Source organism: Amblyraja radiata, chromosome 12 (assembly GCF_010909765.2).
Source record: "Amblyraja radiata isolate CabotCenter1 chromosome 12, sAmbRad1.1.pri, whole genome shotgun sequence".
NCBI lineage: Eukaryota > Metazoa > Chordata > Chondrichthyes > Rajiformes > Rajidae > Amblyraja > Amblyraja radiata.
Window position 1 is genome coordinate 57,220,388 of NC_045967.1, and position 20,229 is coordinate 57,240,616.

Sequence of the window (20,229 nt, forward strand, 5' to 3'; positions counted from 1 at the left end):
TTGAGAGGTGGGCGACATCCCCTCCAGGTTAACCTGCCTGGGCTTGCGGGAAATATGGCCAGCGCGGAGAAGCAGCGCTGGTATCCCGTCACTCTAGACAGGGCTGTTGGTTAGCCCGGTGAGACAGGCAGTTGAGCTGCATTTAGCGCTGGATTGAGCCTCCGAAGCCTCGTGCGCGTGTGTGAGTGTGCGCATGCGCGCGCAGCCACCAAAAAATTGTGTCCCCCGTCCCCTCCATGTTTTGATAGTGAGTTCCGCTCTTTGTCTCCACCCACGGTGCCAGCCAGTTTCATACTGACTGGTTGTGCCCAGAAGAAGCAATGTAAAATGGACATACCTGGACAGGTATATGGATAGAAAAGGTTTAGAGAGATATGGACCAAATGCAGGCAAATGTGGCTAGGTTAGATGGAGCAACATGGTTGGCACAGATGAAATATAGAAACATTCAAAAATAGGTGCAGGAGTTGGCCATTCGGCCCTTCGAGCCAGCACCACCATTCAATATGACCATGGCTGATCATCTAAAATCCGTACCCCATTCCTGCTTTTACCCCATATCCCTTGATTCCTTTAGACCTAAAAGCTAAATCTAACTCTCTCTTGAAAACATTCAGTGAATTGGCCTCCACTGCGTTCTGTGGCAGAGAATTCCACAGATTCACAACTCTCTGAGTGAAATAGTTTTTCCTCATCTCAGTCCTAAATGGCCGACCCCTTTTTCTTAAACCGTGACCCCTGGTTCTGGACACTCCCATCATCATGGTTTTTTCCTGCATCTAGCCTGTCCAATCCTTTAAGAATTTTATATGTTTCTATAAGATTCCCTTTCATCTTTCTAAATTCCAGTGAATACAAGCCCAGTCGACCCATTCGTTCACAATATGTCAGTCCCGTTGTGAAAGTTAGCTTCTTAAAAAGCAGATAGCAACAACCGTTGAAGGTAGACCATGGCAATCTTTAATTGATTCGTGAGACGGAAGTGGCGAGATTACAATGAGCACAAACATTGCTCAGTGCTTCTCGTGCTCCCACTCACAGAACAAAGGAGAGTTAGCACAATTATACATTATTCTTATCAGTAAAACAATCCTACCAAGTCTGAATATGGCATGACTGAAAGATTCTGTAGCATTTCAGAATATAAGAAAGCTGGGTCCAAATCGAGCTCATCCAATGACAAACCCTCTCCATACTTATCTCTGGAGATTCAGCTATTTTTTTCAATCTTGGCTTCTTTATGGCCTTGGAGAAGCACATGTTATTACTGCAGGCTGCCATCTTAACGTCTTTATTGAAAAGACAACCTGTCCTCCATATTGTTTCATATAATTTACAAAGTCATTCAGACTTGGCACCGAGCCATTCTTTTGTTCTATTAGTCCATGCTTTTGTAGAAGAACGACTCCATTTTAGATTGAACTATTAGCTCTTTCACCGTCATCCTGGGAACTAACCTGGTGAACCTACGCTGTACTCCCTCAATAGCAATATTGTCCTTCCTCAAATTAGGAAACCAAAATTGCACACAATACTCCAGGTGCGGTCTCACCAGTGCCAGTCTGAAGAAGGGTCTTCCCCGAAACGTCATACATTCCTACTCTCCAGAGATGCTGCCTGTCCTGCTGAGTTACTCCAGCATTATCCACTGTGTGTCCCTTCAATTTAAACTCGCATCTGCAGTTCTTTTCTACGTACAATACTCCAGGTGCGATCTCATCAGGGCACTGTACAACAGCAGTAAGACCTCCTTGCTCCTAAACTCACATCCTCTCGCAATGAAGGCCAACATGCCATTAGCTTTCTTCACTGCCTGCTGTATCCGCATGCATACTTTCAGTGACTGATATACAAGCACACCCAGGTCTTGTTGCACCTCCCCTTTTCCTAATCTGACACCATTCAGGCAATAATCTGCCTTCCTGTTCTTGCCACTAAAGTGGATAATCTCACATTTATCCACATTGTACTGCATCTGCCATGCTTCTGCCCACTCACCCAACCTATCCAAGTCACCCTGCAGCCTCATAGCATCCTCCTCACAGCTCACACTGCCACCCAACATTGTGTCATCCGTAAACGTGGAAATGTAATTCCCTCGTCTAAATCATTTATATTGTAAATAACTGGTGTTCCAGCACTGAGCCTTGCGGCACCCCACTAGTCACCGCTGAATAGGGCTGAAGGGCCTTTATCTGTATTTTATGTCTCTATTCCTCTATCCCACTGATAAGACAATTTATTTGAGCAATGGGGGCCATTTCAAAAGCAGAGCAATGGTTGGCAGAGTGATGCAGCTGGTAGAGCCGTTGCCTCATGTCATCAGTGGTGCCTGTTCAATGTTGATCTTCAGAACTGTCTGTGTCGAGTTTGCACACTCTCCCTGTAACTACAATGCTTTTCTCTGGGTGCTCCAGTTTCCACCTACATGCAGGTCTCCGAAAGACGTGTTGGTTATTGAGTTTATTGATGGTAATGTGGAGAGAATAAGTTAAGGGGAAAGCTAATGGAGGAATAGATTGACTGAGATGCCCCCTTCTATGCTTTGTAGAAATAATGGAATCAACAAAAACTGAAGTAGTATTTCATGATAACACAGGATAATATACCCAGAATAAAAACATTGGGTGAGTGATTTGCCATGTGTAAAATCGATCTTGTCTCTCTGAGCAGTACAGCCACCAAGCTGGACCCCAGCTCATCATGCCTGTCGTTGTGCGTATCCCACAAAGCTTCAGACAACACACAGGGATGCCATTTTAACTCCATATCAGCACATTAAGTAATTTGCTAAGGATGAAATTGAGTTACTGGGTATGTTTCGGAGAGGTTGCAGAAGAGGTTTATCAGAATTCTGCCTGGATTAGAGGGTTTCAGCTGCATGGAGTTGTATAGACTTGGATTGCGTTCTCTGGAACTTCAGAGGTTAAGGGAAGACTTGATAAAATTATGAAAAGCACAGATCAGAATCTTTCTCCCATGGTGGAAATCTCCAACACTGGAGGGCATAGCTATAAAATGAGAGGGGGAAAGTTTAATGGGAATGTGCAGAGCAATTTTTTTTCCCCAGAGGGTGGTGGGGCCCAGAACGAATTGTCAGGGGTGACAGTGGAGACAGATGATAGTGGTGTTTAAGAGGCTTTTAGATAGTCACAGGGAATAGAGAAATATGGATCATATGCAGGCAGATGAGGTCAGTCCAGCTAGGCATCATGTTCAGCACAAATATAGTGGGCCAAAGTGCCTGTTCCTGTACTGTACTTGCCTATCTATGTATCAAATTTCATGTTTAATTTTAGGCTGGGATTTACTGGATCAACTTACTTGATCATTTCTGTGCCGGGTGGATTCTCATTACAGCTGCTCTTCTGGAACTCATCGGCCTGGGCTGGATCTATGGTAGGTGTGCCGAGACAACATGGGAAGCGACAAAACAAAAACAAAGTAATTTGTCTGAAAAAAACCCAAGAAGAGCATCTTTGAGTTTCTTCAAAGTTACTAGGGTGATGTTGAATGGTTCAGTGCTACTTTATTGTGGGGAAAAAAGATAGAATGTACTGGAGTAATTCAGCGGGTCAGGCAGCATCCCTGGAGACACTTCCTCTGACTGATTATAGGGGCAAGGGGAGAAAGCTGGAAGAGAGGGGGGGGGGGGGGGGCAAGGTGGAAGAAAGGAGGGGCAGGTCATCCATTATTGAGACATACACCTCGGTACAGTGAAATTCCTTTTTTTGCTTACAATTCAATAAAAATCTTACTATACATAGCACAATCATACTTAATCAAGAGAATGTGACTAGTAGATTACACAGAGACAGTACACGCGATGTGAATGAACTTAACTTCATCTACAGAATAAAAGTATTGTCCTCAACCGCAAAGGCCTTTTGCCATTTCATTCCATATTCACAAGACACAATAACCTTCTGTGTGCTTTGCTCATGACCCCTTGTATTGTTGAGGTACTGGATATTTTAACTGAAGTATTTGCTGCAAATTAATTCTTGGTCACATATAGTGCATTCTGAAAGTATTCAGGCCCCTTCACTTTGTCCACATTTTGTTACGTTACAGCCTTATTTTAAAATTGATTAAATTCATTTTTTTTAAATCATCAATCTACGCACAATACCCTAGAATGAAGAAACAAAAACAGGTATTTAGAAATTTTTGCTATGTAATTAAAAATAAATAACTGAAATATCACATTTACATAAATATTCAGACCCTTTGCTATGACACTCAAAACTGAGCTTAAGTTCATCCTGTTTCCATTGATTATTCTTGAGATGTTTCTACAACTTGATTGGAGTCCATCAGTGGTAAATTAAATTGATTGGACATGATTTGGAAAGGCACACACCTGTCTTTATAAGATCCCACGGTTGACAGTGCATGTCAGAGCAAAAACCAAGCCATGAAGGCGAAGGAATTGTCCGTAGACCTCCGAGACAGGATTGTGTCGAGACACAGATATGGGGAAGGGTATAAAACCATTTCTGCAGCATTGCAGGTCCCGAAGTTCACAGTGGCCTCCGTCGTTCTTAAATGGAAGAGCTTTGAAACACCAGGACTCTTCATACAGCTGGCCGTCCGGTAAAACTGAGCAATCGGGGAGAAGGGCCTTGGTCAGGGAGGTAACCAAGAACCCGATGGTCACTTTGTCAGAGCTCCAGAGTTCCTCTGTGGAGATGGGATAAGCTTCACGAAGGACTACTATATCTGGAGCACTCCACCAATCAGACATTTATTGTTGATTGGCCAGACGGAAGGGACTCCTCAGTAAAAGGCACATGACAGCCTGCTTGGAGTTTGCCAAAAGGCATAAGAAACAAGATTCTCTTGTCTGATGAAACCAAGATTGAACTGTTTTGCCTGAATGCTAAGTTTTACGTCTGGAGAAAACCAGGCACCACTCTTCACCTGGCCAATACCATACCTACGGTGAAGCATGGTGGTTGCAGCATCAAGTTGTGGGGATAGAAACATAGAAAATAGGTGCAGGAGTTGGCCTTTCAGCCCTTCGAGCCTGCACCGCCATTCAATAATATCATGGCTGATCATCCAACTCAGTATCCTGTACCTGCCTTCTCTCCAAACCCCCTGATCCCTTTAGCCACAAGGGCCACATCTAACTCCCTCTTAAATATAGCCAATGAACTGGCCTCAACTACCTTCTGTGGCGGAGAATTCCAGAGATTCACCACTCTCTGTGTGAAAAATGTTTTCCTCATAGAAACATAGAAATTAGGTGCAGGAGTAGGCCATTCGGCCCTTCGAGCCTGCACCACCATTCAATATGATCATGGCTGATCATCCAACTCAGTATCCCGTACCTGCCTTCTCTCCATACCCTCTGATCCCCTTAGCCACAAGGGCCACATCTAACTCCCTCTTAAATATAGCCAATGAACTGGCCTCGACTACCCTCTGTGGCAGAGAGTTCCAGAGATTCACCACTCTCTGTGTGAAAAAAGTTCTTCTCATCTCGGTTTTAAAGGATTTCCCCCTTATCCTTAAGCTGTGACCCCTTGTCCTGGACTTCCCCAACATCGGGAGCAATCTTCCTGCATCTAGCCTGTCCAACCCCTTAAGAATTTTATAAGTTTCTATAAGATCCCCTCTCAATCTCCTAAATTCTAGAGAGTATAAACCAAGTCTATCCAGTCTTTCTTCATAAGACAGTCCTGACATCCCAGGAATCAGTCTGGTGAACCTTCTCTGTACTCCCTCTATGGCAAGAATGTCTTTCCTCAGATTAGGAGACCAAAACTGCATGCAATACTCCAGGTGTGGTCTCACCAAGACCCTGTATAACTGCAGTAGAACTTCCCTGCTCCTATACTCAAATCCTTTTGCTATGAATGCTAACCTACCATTTGCTTTCTTCACTGCCTGCTGCACCTGCATGCCTACTTTTAATAACTGGTGTACCATGACACCCAGGTCTCGTTGCAACTCCCCTTTTCCTAATCGGCCACCATTCAGATAACAGTCTACTTTCCTGTTTTTGCCACCAAAGTGGATAACCTCACATTTATCCACATTATACTGCATCTGCCATGCATTTGCCCACTCATCCAGCCTATCCAAGTCACCTTGCAGCCTCCTAGCATCCTCCCCACAGCTAACACTGCCCCCCAGCTTCGTGTCATCCGCAAACTTGGAGATGTTGCATTCAATTCCCTCGTCCAAATCATTAATATATATTGTAAATAGCTGGGGTCCAGGCACTGAGCCTTGCGGTACCCCACTAGTCACCCCCAATACCGTGTGCTTTAAGTTTGTATACTAATCTCTTAGGTGGGACCTTGTCGAAAGCCTTCTGAAAGTCCAGATATAACACATCCACTGGTTCTCCCTTATCCACTCTACTAGTTACATCCTCGAAAAATTGTTTTTCGGGGATGTTTTTCAGCGGCAGGAACTGGGAGACTAGTCAGGATTGAGCTAAGATGAACGAGCAAAGTACAGAGAGATCCTTGATGAAAACCTGTTCCAGAGCGTTCTGGACCTCAGACTGGGGCAGAGGTTCACCTTCCAACAGGACAACGACTCTAAGCACACAGCCAAGATAATGCAGGAGTGGCTTTGTGACAATGAGCTTGAGTGCTCCAGCTAGAGCCTGGACTTGAACCCGATCGAAGATCTCTGGAGGGACCTGAAAATAGCTGTGCATTGATGCTCCCCATCCAACCTGAGAGAGCTTGAGAGGATCTGCAGAGTAGAATGGGAGAAATTACCCAAATACAGGTGTGCCAAGCCTGTAGTGTCATACCCAAGAAGACTTGAGGCTGTAATTGCTGCCAAAGGTGCTTCAACAAAGTACTGAGTAAAGGGTTTGAATACTTATGTAAATGTGATATTTCAGTTATTTCTTTTTAATTACTTGTGAAAATTTATAAGCACCTGTTTTCATTTTTTAATTATGGGGTAATTGTGTGTAAATTGATGATAAAAAAAAAAGAATTTAATCCATTTTAGAATAATGCTGTAACGTAACAAAATGTGGAAAAGTGAAGGGGTCTAAATACTTCCTGAATGCACTCTAGACCAAATGAAGATATGGTGAATACGGAGTCTTTTACCTAGAGTAGACAAATCAAGAATCAGAAGACTTAAGTTTATGGTGAAAGGGTAAGATTAAGACAGGTACTATAACAGCTTTAAAAGACACTTGGACAAATATATGGTGAGGAAAGGTTTAGAAAATAGGCTAAACATGGGCAAATGGAACTTCTTAAATAGGAATTCTTGGCTGGCGTGGATGAGTTGGGCTGATGGTCTGTTTCCTTTCCATGCTGTACGACTCAATGACTCTAAACTTCCCCTAAAGACAAGATGATACGTTTTTGAGTATCTCTACATTACTGCTGTCCACAGGGGTGAACAGATTCATCAGGGACATTGAGACGATGATTGGGGAGAAGGATTGGATGTTCTGGCTGTGGTGGAGAGTGTGCTGGTGTTTTATCTCACCGTGCTTGTTGGTGGTAAGAGTTTAATTATTTTATTAATGAAAATCACCAATTGTCTAACTCATTGCATCTCTGACATCTTTCTGTGCAATTATTTGAAACAGGTGGTCTTGGTCTGGTCTTTGGTCACATTCACCCCACCAACATACGGACTCATCGAGTACCCCACCTGGGCAATAGCTCTCGGCTGGTGTACGATCATCTGCTGCATTATGTGGATCCCCATCATTGCCATTGTGAAAGTTGTCCAAGCTGAGGGCTCCACATTATACGAGGTGAGGACACAACTTGGTAAACAGAATATGAAGTGTCCTCACTCCTTAACATATCATGTCTCCAAGATTCCTGGAAAGTTAGAGATCATAATTGAGAGGTTTAGGTTTATTATTGTCACGTATAAAGAGAAAAGCTTTGTTTTGCATCCAATCAAATCAGATGTACCAGACACAAATACAATCAAGTCAAGATCGTACAATAGGTAGACTGAAGGGAAGGATACAGAGTGCAGAATATTTCTCAGCATTGTAACTCATCAGTTCAACAGACAAAGCCCAAAATCCACAACAGGGTAGAGGTGAATTTGACAGTACCCTAGTTTATGGAAGGACCGTTCAGAAGCGTGATAACAGAGGGATAGAAGCTGTTACTGAGACTATTATATCATATCATATCATCATCTGTGTGTGTGTGCCATTTTGCCTTTGAAACGTATCTCCTCGAAAACCAGACGCAAAAACGGGGGAGATTTTTACATATTTCGGTTGGGATTTATTTTACGATTTCAGAAATCCTCTGTAAATTTGGTCAATTATTTCCCCAGATTTTGAATAAAATTGTTCACAAAACTCACTTAAAAAAAAATTATCACCGCTTGCCAGGTGCTGACATCACAATGCCCAAATGCCCACCAGTCGAGGCCCACCTGCCTCCTAGCCCCGGCCCCCGCTGTGGATTAAAGCATTGTTTATTTCTTTTTTTTTCATAGCATTGAATTTTATTATTTCTCTGTGTCCCTCTCTGTGTCCCGCCCTCAAAGCCCAAAATCCACTCCTCTATAAATTTGTTCAATTATTTCCTGAAATCTATCTATATTACTAAATCTCTGTTCTTGACCGCTTTTGGCCTTCTGTGCTGCGATTTCCGAGAGAACGCCGCCACCTACGGCCGTCATTTTTGGCCACCTCGCTCAGAGCCCCCCTCCGCAGCATGTGTGCCGAGGATTTTTCCCGTTGATGAAAAATGACAGAGGTATTAATGTTCTGCAAATGGTTATTTGGGTTGAAGTAAAAAGGCACCCTCTCTGTCTCCCCTCCTCTCTCTCCCCACTTCTCTCTCCCTATCCCTCTCTCTTTCTCTTTCTCTCCCTTCCTCTCTCCCCATCACCCCCCTCTCCTCTCCCCCCCTCCTCTCTCCCCCCTCCTCCCTCCTCTCCTCTCCTCCCTCCTCTCTCCCCCTCCTCTATCCCCCCTCTCTCCTCTTCCCCCCCTCCCTCTCCCCCCCTCCCCCCTCTCCTCTCCCAACCCTCTCCTCTCCCCCCCTCTCCTCCCCCCCTCTCTCTCTCCCCTCTTTTTCTCCCTCTCCTCCCCTCCCCTCCATCCCCTAAACCCCCTTCCCCTCCACACACCCCTACCCCCTTCCCTCCACCCTCCCTCCCACTCCATGCTCCCCACCTCTCCCCCTCCCCTCACCTCAACCCCCTCTCAGCACACCCTCTCTCTCCCCCTCTCCCTCCCTCCTCTTCTCTCTCCTCCCCCCCTCCCCCTCTCTCCCCCCTCTCCCCCCCTCTCTCTCCCCTCCTCCCCTCCATCCCCTCCCCCTCCCTCCCCTCCACACCCCCCTCTCAGCACCCCCTCTCTCTCCCCCTCACTCTCACCTTCTCTCTCCTCCCCTCCTCCCCCACCTTTCCCCCCTCACCCACCCTTCCTCTTCCCCTCCTCTCCACCCCGCATCCCTCTTGCCCCTCTCTGTGTCTGTGTCTCTCTCTCTGTCTCTGCCCCTTCTCTCTCTACCCTCACTCTCTAACCCCGCCCCCCCCCTCTCTAGATGTGACTGCAAGTTGGGGGCTATGCGTCAGTAGATAGGGTGGTTATGGGGTAAAAGGAGCAAATTAATAATATCAATATAATATTAAGGGGGGTAATTAGCGTGAGTGCGGGGGGGGATAGTTAGTGTGTGTGACGCTGCATGCCGCCTCCCCCCCCACAACCGCACGTTGGGGGAACAGACCCAACGGGTCTGCACTTGGTCTAGTATTACTTAAAGTCTGATCTTGACCGCTTTCGGCTCGCTGTGCTGTGATTTCCGACAGAACGCCGCCATCTACGGCTGTCATTTTTGACCACCTCGCTCAGAGCCCCCTTCCGCCTTCCGGAACCGGAGGAATTTTCCCATCAATGAAAAATCAGAGAGATATTAATGTTTAAAAAAAAATCCCCATTCTCTCTGCTGCCCCCACTGGCAGCAGGGGGGAGGGACTATAAAACCCGGAAGTGCAGTCCCTCACTCAGTCTCTGCCAGACCCAAGAAGCGAGAGAGTCACGGCTTTCTGAGCTGCGAATAACACTGAACGCACGGGACTCCACGGTGAGTCCCCTCGATGCGGCTGTAAGGTGGCTGCTGCCCAATTGTTTGCCTCACCTTTTTAACAAGTTTGTGTTCACAAAATGAATTTTGGTTGTCGGGTGGCTGCTGCCCAATTGTTTGCCTCGCCTTTTTAACAAGTTTGTGTTCACAAAATGAATTTTGGTTGTCGGGTGGCTGCTGCCCAAATGTTTGCCTTGGCTTGGCTTTTAAAATCATTGCAACAGTTGGCTGCCAGCCCAAAAATCCATTCGGCCCACAATGTCTATACTAGCCCTCTGTAGATAGTTCCTTGAGCGAAATGTGCTTCACATATTGAGCCTCCTGAACCCATTTAAAGAATGAATTAATGAAATGTTTTATTTTTCCTTTCCACAGAAGATTTCTGCTGCTTGCGTGTCAGCTCCTGATTGGGGTCCATACTTGGAACAGCACAGAGTGGAAAGATACAGAAATAATCAAGATTTGCAGAAGCTCTAACAGTGTTATACCTCTTGCTCATTTAAGACATGAAAATTTAAAGCAAATTTTCTGTTTGCATTGACCTTGAAATTCACATCATAAATTAAGTGGAAGGTTTTCACAACAGATTATTATTCTACTGGTTATACCGTTTCCTGAGTTTAAAAAAGTTTCCAAAAGGGGACACTTTAATATAGTTCAGAGGTACAGCATGGAAGCAGGCCCTTCGGCACACCGCCGACCACAGATCACCCATTCGCATTAGTTTTATAGTATCCCATTGTCCCATCCCTCTACACTGGGGACAATTTACAGAGGCCAATTAACCTACAAACACACATGACTTTGAGCCATGGGAGGAAACCCATGCAGTCACATGGAGAACGTGCATCTTCACACAAACAGCACCCGAGGTCAGGGTTGAACCAGGTTTCTGATGCTGTGAGGCATCAGCTCTGCCAGCTGTGCCACTGTGCTGCCCAGGGTTGATAGATTGAGTGTTGTTGCTCTGAGTACCAAGGATCAGAATGATGAGAAAAATTGTGCTTTCAGAAGAGTTTATTGCATTTACAGGTCTTTTATGTACAGCAAGTAAGAATTTCAAATATTAACTCCACCAGATTTTCCATTGGGAAACTATGCCTAATTCAGTAACTTTCTGTGAATCTCTGCACAGCAGAATAATTTTGTACATTCATTTCTATAGTTGCTTGATTTCGGAAAACTATTTAAACTGCGTGGCTCTTTCTACCAGTTCTGCTCTAACTGATAACACTTCTCTTTTGATAAGTAAGGAGAGGGAAGAATTACATTTCATGTTTTTCTTCACTCCTTACAATGCTATGTACGACAATGATCGCAATTTCAACTGAAGTGTGGTTGGCTGTTGGCTCACTAGAAGCTCATCCGTCCTTTGACAGGTCTTGTTTTTGGTCCTGCTGGGGTCCACAGCCCCCTCCTAGCAAACCAGATGTGGGAGACTGTTTAGTCGCCGACTATCCGACCATGGAGCAGGTAGCACGGGATTACATAGTACCCGTGGCGGGGAGAACTTCCCCCGACCTGACCAGTTCTGCTCTACTGAGTGAGCAAACTCTGAGACACAATGAGACACAATGAACTGCAGATACTGGAATCCTGCATAGAACACAATGTGCTGGAGTATCACAGTGGGACAGGCAGCATCTCGGGGGGACATCAATAGGCAAAGTTTTGGGTGGGAACCCTTCAGTCTCATCCCAACACGTGGCCTATTAATGTTCTCCAGAGATGATGCTTGACCCACTGAGATACTCCAGCACTTTGCATTCTGAGTGACCTCTGAACAGGTTTGTCCTGTGCATGAGCCAGGTGTCCCAGTGCGAAGAAGATGCCAAAATTAGGAAATGCACTTGTGGCACAGTTCACAACACAGACAGTACTGGTATCCCTGTAGCATTTGTTGGAGAGTTTGCTGTATGATTTCAGTATATATATCAGCATAACTCACTATGAGAGAATAAAGTGTGTGAAGCAGAGCTTTCCAGGCCAGGTGAATAGTAGATTCAAATAAAAATGTCAGATGTTGGACATAAAAACAGAAAACGATGGAAACACTCAGTAGGTCACGCAGATTGTATGGAAAGAGAAATAGTCAACTAACCTTCAACACCAGTGCTTCTCAGGCTTGTGTGCTCAGTCTACTTGGGCACCTATGTCTGTGTGGCCAAAAACATCGGCAACTCCATCTTGAAGCTCGCCGATGAAACCACTATCCTCAGTGTGATCAACAAAAACAAAGATATGAAGTACAGAATAAAGATTGTGAAAACCTGTGTCATGATTCAAGACACAACCTAGTGCTTATTGTGAGCAATACAAAAGAGTTGATTGTCGTCCTAAGGAAGTGAGGTAGTAAACACAACCCTCCAGCTGCTGCAGAGATGGTTAACAACTTTATGTTTCTTGGCCTCATCTCAACGTCCACATCTCAAGCAAGCTAATCTGTTCACTTCACATTGATGTGATCAAGGAAATGCACCAATACTTCAACAAGTCAAACAGATGGTTGACATAATTTACTTGGACTTTGATCTTGGATACGACATTTTACTTGGATACAACTTTTGACAAAGTCCCATAAGGAAGACTGATCCAAAAGATTTGAACCCTTGGGATCTAGTGTAAGTTAGCTAAATGGACCTAAAATTGGTCTAGCAATAGGTGGTGTAGAGCAATGGTTTTAGTCATTCGAAGTGGTGCCTCACAGGAATCTGTTCTGGAAGCTAAACGTTTGTTATATTCAGTGACAATTTAGAAATTAATTTAGGACAAAAAATAGTGGTGTTGATAGGTGTAATGACAGTATAATAAGATCAGCAGGATGTTGCAGAAGGTCACCAGGATGTTGTCTGAGATGGAGCACTTCATATTAATGATCTGTATGAGGTAATTGAATGCAACATCTCCAAGTTTGCGGACGACACGGAGCTGGGGGGCAGTGTTAGCTGTGAGGAGGATGCTAGGAGGCTGCAAGGTGACTTGGATAGGTTGGGCGAGTGGGCAAATGCATGGCAGATGCAGTATAATGTGGATAAATGTGAGGTTATCCACTTTGGTGGCAAAAACAGGAAAGTAGACTATTATCTGAATGGTGGCCGATTAGGAAAAGGGGAGATGCAACGAGACCTGTGTGTCATGGTACACCAGTCATTGAAAGTGGCATGCAGGTGCAGCAGGCAGTGAAGAAAGCAAATGGTATGTTAGCATTCATAGCAAAAAGATTTGAGTATAAGAGCAGGGAGGTTCTACTGCAGTTGTACAGGGTCTTGGTGAGACCACACCTGGAGTATTGCGTACAGTTTTGGTCACCTAATCTGAGGAAAGACATTCTTGCCATAGAGGAAGTACAGAGAGTGGTGAATCTGTGGAATTCTCTGCCACGGGAGGTAGTTGAGGCCAGTTCATTGGCTATATTTAAGAGGGAGTTAGATGTGGCCCTTGTGGCTAAATGGATCAGGGGGTATGGAGAGAAGGCAGGAATGGGATACTGAGTTGGATGATCAGCCATGATCATATTGTCTATGTTTTTATGTTCATGACGAGGAGCAACTGGCTCGGTTGGGTTTGTTTTTCTTTAAAAATTAAGAAACGTTTCCCCTTTGCAATGCAATCTAGATGCATAAGTTTAGAATAAGTAGTAAGATGCATAAGTTTAGAATAAGTAGTAAGACTGTTAGAGGGGATATGAAGACGTCTTTTCACCCACAAGGAGGTTAGAATGAAGCACAATGCCTGAGTGTGTAGCAGCATATAATGTCACACTTAAGAAATATCTCAGGGAACGCTTGAATCCCTAAGGCATAGAAGGGTCCAAACATGTGTTGGGTAATAGGATTAGTATGATGGTTAGCATAGATATGGAGAACGGAGACGAGGAAACACTTTTTCACACAAGAGTTGTGAGTCTGTGGAATTTCTGCCTCAGAGGGCGGTGGAGGCCGGTTCTCTGGATACTTTCAAGAGGGAGCTAGATATGACTCTTAAAGATAGCGAAGTCCGGGGATATAGGGAGAAGGCAGGAACGGGGTACAGATTGGGGATGATCAGCCATGATCACATTGAATGGCGGTGTTGAGTCGAAGGGCCGAATGGCCTACTCCTGCACCTATTGTCTATTGATATAGATGTGCAGCACAAGAATAGGCCCAAACAGTCCACAATGTATGTGTCGAATATGATACCAAAGATCATCACTTATCTACTGTTCATAAACTATATCCCTCCATTCTTGCATATCCACGTGCCCATCCAAAACCCTCTTTAATAACCATATAACCATATAATAATTACAGCACGGAAACAGGCCATCTCGGCCCTACAAGTCCGCGCCGAACAATTTTTTTCCCTTAGTCCCACCTGCCTGCACTCATACCATAACCCTCCATTCCCTTCTCATCCATATGCCTATCCAATTTATTCTTAAATTATACCAACGAACCTGCCGCCACCACTTCCACTGGAAGCTCATTCCACACCGCTACCACTCTCTGAGTAAAGAAGTTCCCCCTCATGTTACCCCTAAACTTCTGTCCCTTAATTCTGAAGTCATGTCCTCTTGTTTGAATCTTCCCTATTCTCAAAGGGAAAAGCTTGATCACATCAACTCTGTCTATCCCTCTCATCATTTTAAAGACCTCTATCAAGTCCCCCCTTAACCTTCTGCGCTCCAGAGAATAAAGACCTAACTTATTCAACCTATCTCTGTAACTTAGTTGTTGAAACCCAGGCAACATTCTAGTAAATCTCCTCTGTACTCTCTCTATTTTGTTGACATCCTTCCTATAATTGGGCGACCAAAATTGTACACCATACACCAGATTTGGTCTCACCAATGCCTTGTACAATTTTAACATTACATCCCAGCTTCTATACTCAATGCTCTGATTTATAAAGGCTAGCATACCAAAAGCTTTCTTTACCACCCTATCTATATGAGATTCCACCTTCAAGGAACTATGCACGGTTATTCCCAGATCCCTCTGTTCAACTGTATTCTTCAATTCCCTACCATTTACCATGTACGTCCTATTTTGATTTGTCCTGCCAAGGTGTAGCACCTCACATTTATCAGCATTAAACTCCATCTGCCATCTTTCAGCTCATTTTTCCAAATGGCCTAAATCACTGTAGACTTTGGAAATCCTCTTCATTATCCACAACACCCCCTATCTTGGTATCATCTGCATACTTACTAATCCAATTTACCACCCCTTCATCCAGATCATTGATGTACATGACAAACAACAAAGGACCCAACACAGATCCCTGAGGCACCCCACTAGTCACCTGCCTCCAACCCGACAAACAGCCATCCACCATTACCCTCTGGCTTCTCCCATTCAGCCACTGCTGAATCCATCTTGCTATTCCTGCATTTATACCCAACAGTTTAACCTTCTTAACCAACCTTCCATGAGGAACCTTGTCAAAGGCCTTACTAAAGTCCATATAGACAACATCCACTGCTTTACCCTCGTCAATTTCCCTAGTAACCTCTTCAAAAAATTCAAGAAGATTAGTCAAACATGACCTTCCAGGCACAAATCCATGTTGACTGTTCCTAATCAGACCCTGTTTATCCAGATGCTTATATATATTATCTCTAAGTATCTTTTCCATTAATTTGCCCACCACTGAAGTCAAACTAACAGTTCGATAATGCTACTATCGTATCTGCTTCAATCACTACCCTCGGCTGTACTTTCCAGGCACTCACCACCCTGTTAAAAAATCTTGCCATCTATATCCCCTTTAAACTTTGCCCCTCTTACCTTAAGGCTACGCCCTCCAGTATTTGATTTATTGAATATGGTGGGCCGACAGGCTTGCTTCTTTGATGTTTAACTCAAATGGAAAATGGTGAGTGCCTGCAATACCCTGCCTGAGAGTGTGGTGGAAGCAGACGCTTTGTATTACATGGTGGTCAGCAAGAGATAGTCACACAGTTGGCAACTTCAGTGGGAGGATGCCGAACACAAGTGTGGCTTCAAGACCCCACACTCCATTTGGAATGAACATTGAATTCTGCAACTTCACGTAAACTGCTCTCTCATTGTTTCCCATTACATGCGTTCCTTTCTTGCCCACTTTCTCACCCAACTCCGCCGTGACGGTCAGTACTCCTATTCCTTATTACCCGATCTGCCCTAACTAAACTCATGCACCTCACCCCTGCCTCTCAGCTCTGCTTTGAAAACGGACTCCTCCCCCAGTCCAGAGGAACGGTCCCACTACCGAAATGTTGACAGGCCTCTCTCTGGAAATTTTAGTTTTGGCCACAAGCGATTTTCAGCTTGCCCGGCTCATCTTTTACAACAATCTTGGGGGAGGCCAGCAACTGCTTGAGTTATAGACCAGCGGACGACCGCTCTGATTCTATGTCATAACGGGTGAGATCCAAATTCTCCACAGGTGACCACGGTGAGGTTATCCCAAATTAAGGAATTGAATTGAATACTTTATTGTCCACATGTGACAAGTCACAGTGAAATTCTTTGCTTGCATTACCAAGGTATGCAATAGTCGCCCATAAAGGGTGCTTACAAAGTACCCCCATGCCAGGTCCGCCTTTGTTCTCCCCTTCCCTCCCCCATCTCATGGCGGTCCTCCCGCAGACCGGGTCCTCCATTGTCCATTGTTCTTCCCCCTCCCTCACGGCGGTCCCCCCACGTCGGGCCTTCCTTTGTTCCTTTCTCTGGCAGCGGCGTCCTCACTCCTACGTGGTCCGTCCTCGTCTATCGGTCGACGACATAATCGATCGCCGCACCAACCTCTCCACTATCGCTGCCGGTTACTCTCCGCCGCCTCCGTGGCGCCGACCCAGACCCCAGCCACGGGCTCTACAGACCCAGTAGGCCGATGGCTGCGGGCTTCCTCGACACACGAGGCTCCAGCTCTGACCTGCGAGACCCAGGCTCCGACCCGCGAGGCTCCGACCCGCAGGTCTCCGGCCCGCAAGGCTCCGACTTTAACGGCACCTTCATAAGGTGTCGTATAATGGAATGTGAAATGGGCATGAGGTGCTGTGGGTATCATGAGTCCCTGTGCTTGAATGCATAAGCAACCAGGCTCAGGAACAGCTTCTTCCCCTGTTATGAAGCTTCTGAACTCCCACCATTCCCCATAGTCCTGACAAATACTTACTGTACAAAAGCATAATAAATGACATACAAAAGCACAGTAAAATACCTACAAAAGTACAATAGATTACATTAAAAAGCACAAAACATGGTTTAAGATGAAGAATTTAAAAAAAAATCAGTGTCCTACAACGAGACAACTATACCAATGTCTCCACAGCAGGGATCTTTCTTTTCAGATATTAATCCAACTTCCTTTTGAACACATTTGAAACTGCCTTCATTAATACCCTTGCTGGAGAAACTCAGCGGGTGCAGCAGCGTCTATGGAGCGAAGGTAATAGGCAACGTTTCAGGCCAAAACCCTTCTTCAGACTGATGGGGGGGGGGGGGGGGGGGGGGCGGGGGGGAGAAAGGATAAAGGAGGAGGAGGAGCCCGAAGGCTGAGGGAGAGATAGGATGGGGAGGAGACAGCAAGGGCTAACAAAATTGGGAGAATTCAATGTTCATGCCCCCAGGATGCAGACTCCCCAAGCGGAATATGAGGTGCTGTTCCTCCAATTTCCGGTGCTGCTCGCTCTGGCCATGGAGGTGACCCAGGACAGAAAAATATTGAAGCTCCTGACGTCGGCAATCACTTCATATGCTCGTTCCGTGGACGGGGTTGACATGACAACCAATCAACAGGACACCCTGGCTCTGCTGTGCAACACACAGTATGAGATCAACAACCTCCGGAAGGAGGCCATAAGACCTGCCCTCAACCCAAAATTCGCAGGACTGTGTAAAACGCCGACCTCACAGCCACAGATCCTGCTATTTGGCAAAGACTTACCAAAGCAAGTCAAAGATCTGGATGAAGAGTCGAAGGCATCTGGACTCATGAGGGCAAGCCCCGGAACGAGCAAAACCACGCAACCCAGACGGCAGTAACCCTACGCATCCACCAGTAGGCGTCTACTTCATGGTACTGGTGAAAGCTCGGGGCCCGCATATCAACCCCGGAAGTCTTTTTTAGGACAGGGCCCAGAGCGGGCCCCATGGAAAATGCGCCACCCCCACACAGCACCACCCTGACAGACAAGGAACCAGAAGCCCAAGAAGTGAACACTCTACCAATAACAATGGAGGTAGGTGGGTCTGGTTCCTACCAGTACATAAAAGGTGGGGGGATTTTGCTAACAGAGGGGAGGCTACACCTGTTTTTGGAAGCATGGAGGACTATCACACTTGACAATTATATACTAAAAAGTATTCAAGGATATAAAATTGAATTTATTCAAGAAAATATGCCACCAGTTCAGCATGCACCCCAAAGGGGATTTACCCTCTCACTAAAAGAAAAACGTGAGGGACAAGGAGAACTGGTGAGGTTACATACAAAGGGAATCATAGAGAAATTTAAACATGAACCTTTGGAATTCGTATCAAATATATTTACTAAAACCAAAAAAGATGGCGGATGTCGCATCATCATTGACTTAACCACATTGAATACTTTTGTTAGGTATATACACTTTAAAATGGAAACATTTGTGACTGCCAAACAATTGATTTCCAAAGGATACTTTATGGCAAGCATCGACTTAAAAGATGCATACTATTCAGTACCCATTCATAAGGATCATCGTAGATACCTAAAATTTAACTGGATGGGGCAACTATGGCAGTACAAATTGTTGCCCAAATGGGCTAACATCAAACCCAAGACTGTTTACCAAGATATTAAAACCAGCCCTGGCAATATTAAGAAAACAAAAACATATTGTCATGGCATATCTTGATGATATTTTGATAATAGGCAAAACCATGGAATTAGCTAATTCAGCACTATTAGCTACTAAACATTTATTTGAAACCTTGGGGTTTGTCACATCCACATAAATCTAAGTTGACGCCATCCACAACTATGGACTATCTGGGATTCACAATTAACTCAGTTCACATGTCTGTAACTTTGCCAAAAGAAAAAGCAGCAGAATTGGCACAAGCCTGTAACAAATTAATGGTTAACAATCAACCAACCATTCGACAAGTGGCAAGAGTAATTGGGAAATTAGTAGCAGCATTTCCATCTACCCAGTTTGGTCCTTTGCATTATCAAAACTTACAAAGAGCAAAGGTGCAAGCGTTAAAACAACATGCAGGTCACTTTGGCCGAACCATGAAATTACCAATCGAAGCAATATCAGAGTTACAATGGTGGAAAGAGAACATTTGGCATTGTTCCAGTCCCATCATTATCAATAATCCAACATTAACAATTCAAACAGATGCCAGTGAAGGCTGGGGAGCAACTAATACCATATCCAGTACAAGTGGTAGATGAACTAATCTAGAATCATCACAACTTCAGACACTGGGTATAAACTATTTGGAAATGTTGGGTGCGTTCTATGGGTTAAAGGCTTATTGTTCAAATATGCACCATTTGCATGTCCGCTTACAGATTGACAATACCGTAGTGGTGGCCTATATTAACCATATGGGCGGGATAAAATCAATATCATGTGATAATCTGGTCAACACAATCTGGCAATGGTGTGTCGACAAACATATTTCGCTATCAGCAACTTACCTACCAGGTAAGCTAAATACAATGGCAGACACCAGGTCACGCAAATTCAATGATAACACCGAATGGATGCTAAACCCCAAAGCATTTACTGAAATTACAAAGCAATATGGAACACCAGATATCGATCTCTTTGCATCCCGACTGAATCACCAGGTACCAATGTATGTCGCTTGGGAACCAGACCCTGAGGCAGCGGCGATGGATGCATTCTCGCTGAACTAGGGGAACTATTTTTTCTATGCCTTTTCCCCCTTCTGCCTCATCAGTCGGGTACTACGCAAAATACAGATGGACTCTGCTTCAGGTATTTTGGTAGTACCCGACTGGCCTACACCGCCATGGTTCCCAGTGGTCCTTGACAGGGTCATTGAACCACCCATGACCATTCCCAGCAGACCAGATCTACTGATCCACCCTGTCTCAGGCGAAAGTCACCGATGCCATGACAGAATAAACCTGTTGGGTTGCAGATTCTAAAAAGACCTTTACTGGACCTGGGATTGTCAAATAG

General features: G+C 45.0%; 2 protein-coding genes across 2 annotated transcripts in view; both read left to right on the forward strand.

Moving 5' to 3' along the window:
- LOC116979248 (sodium- and chloride-dependent neutral and basic amino acid transporter B(0+)-like) overlaps positions 1 to 10,556 on the forward strand; it is a 61,497-nt gene extending 50,941 nt beyond the window's left edge. The window contains exons 11-14 of the mRNA XM_033030849.1: positions 3,300 to 3,399; positions 7,384 to 7,493; positions 7,583 to 7,753; positions 10,437 to 10,556. Coding sequence (XP_032886740.1) covers positions 3,300 to 3,399; positions 7,384 to 7,493; positions 7,583 to 7,753; positions 10,437 to 10,538 — 483 coding nt within the window. The 3' untranslated portion in view covers positions 10,539 to 10,556. The remainder of the gene's footprint in view (positions 1 to 3,299; positions 3,400 to 7,383; positions 7,494 to 7,582; positions 7,754 to 10,436) is intronic.
- A 7,708-nt stretch (positions 10,557 to 18,264) lies between these two features.
- The window catches only part of LOC116979314 (sodium- and chloride-dependent neutral and basic amino acid transporter B(0+)-like), an 83,681-nt gene continuing 81,716 nt past the window's right edge, over positions 18,265 to 20,229 (forward strand). The window contains exon 1 of the mRNA XM_033030921.1: positions 18,265 to 18,270. Within this exon, the coding sequence (XP_032886812.1) occupies positions 18,265 to 18,270 (6 nt within the window). The remainder of the gene's footprint in view (positions 18,271 to 20,229) is intronic.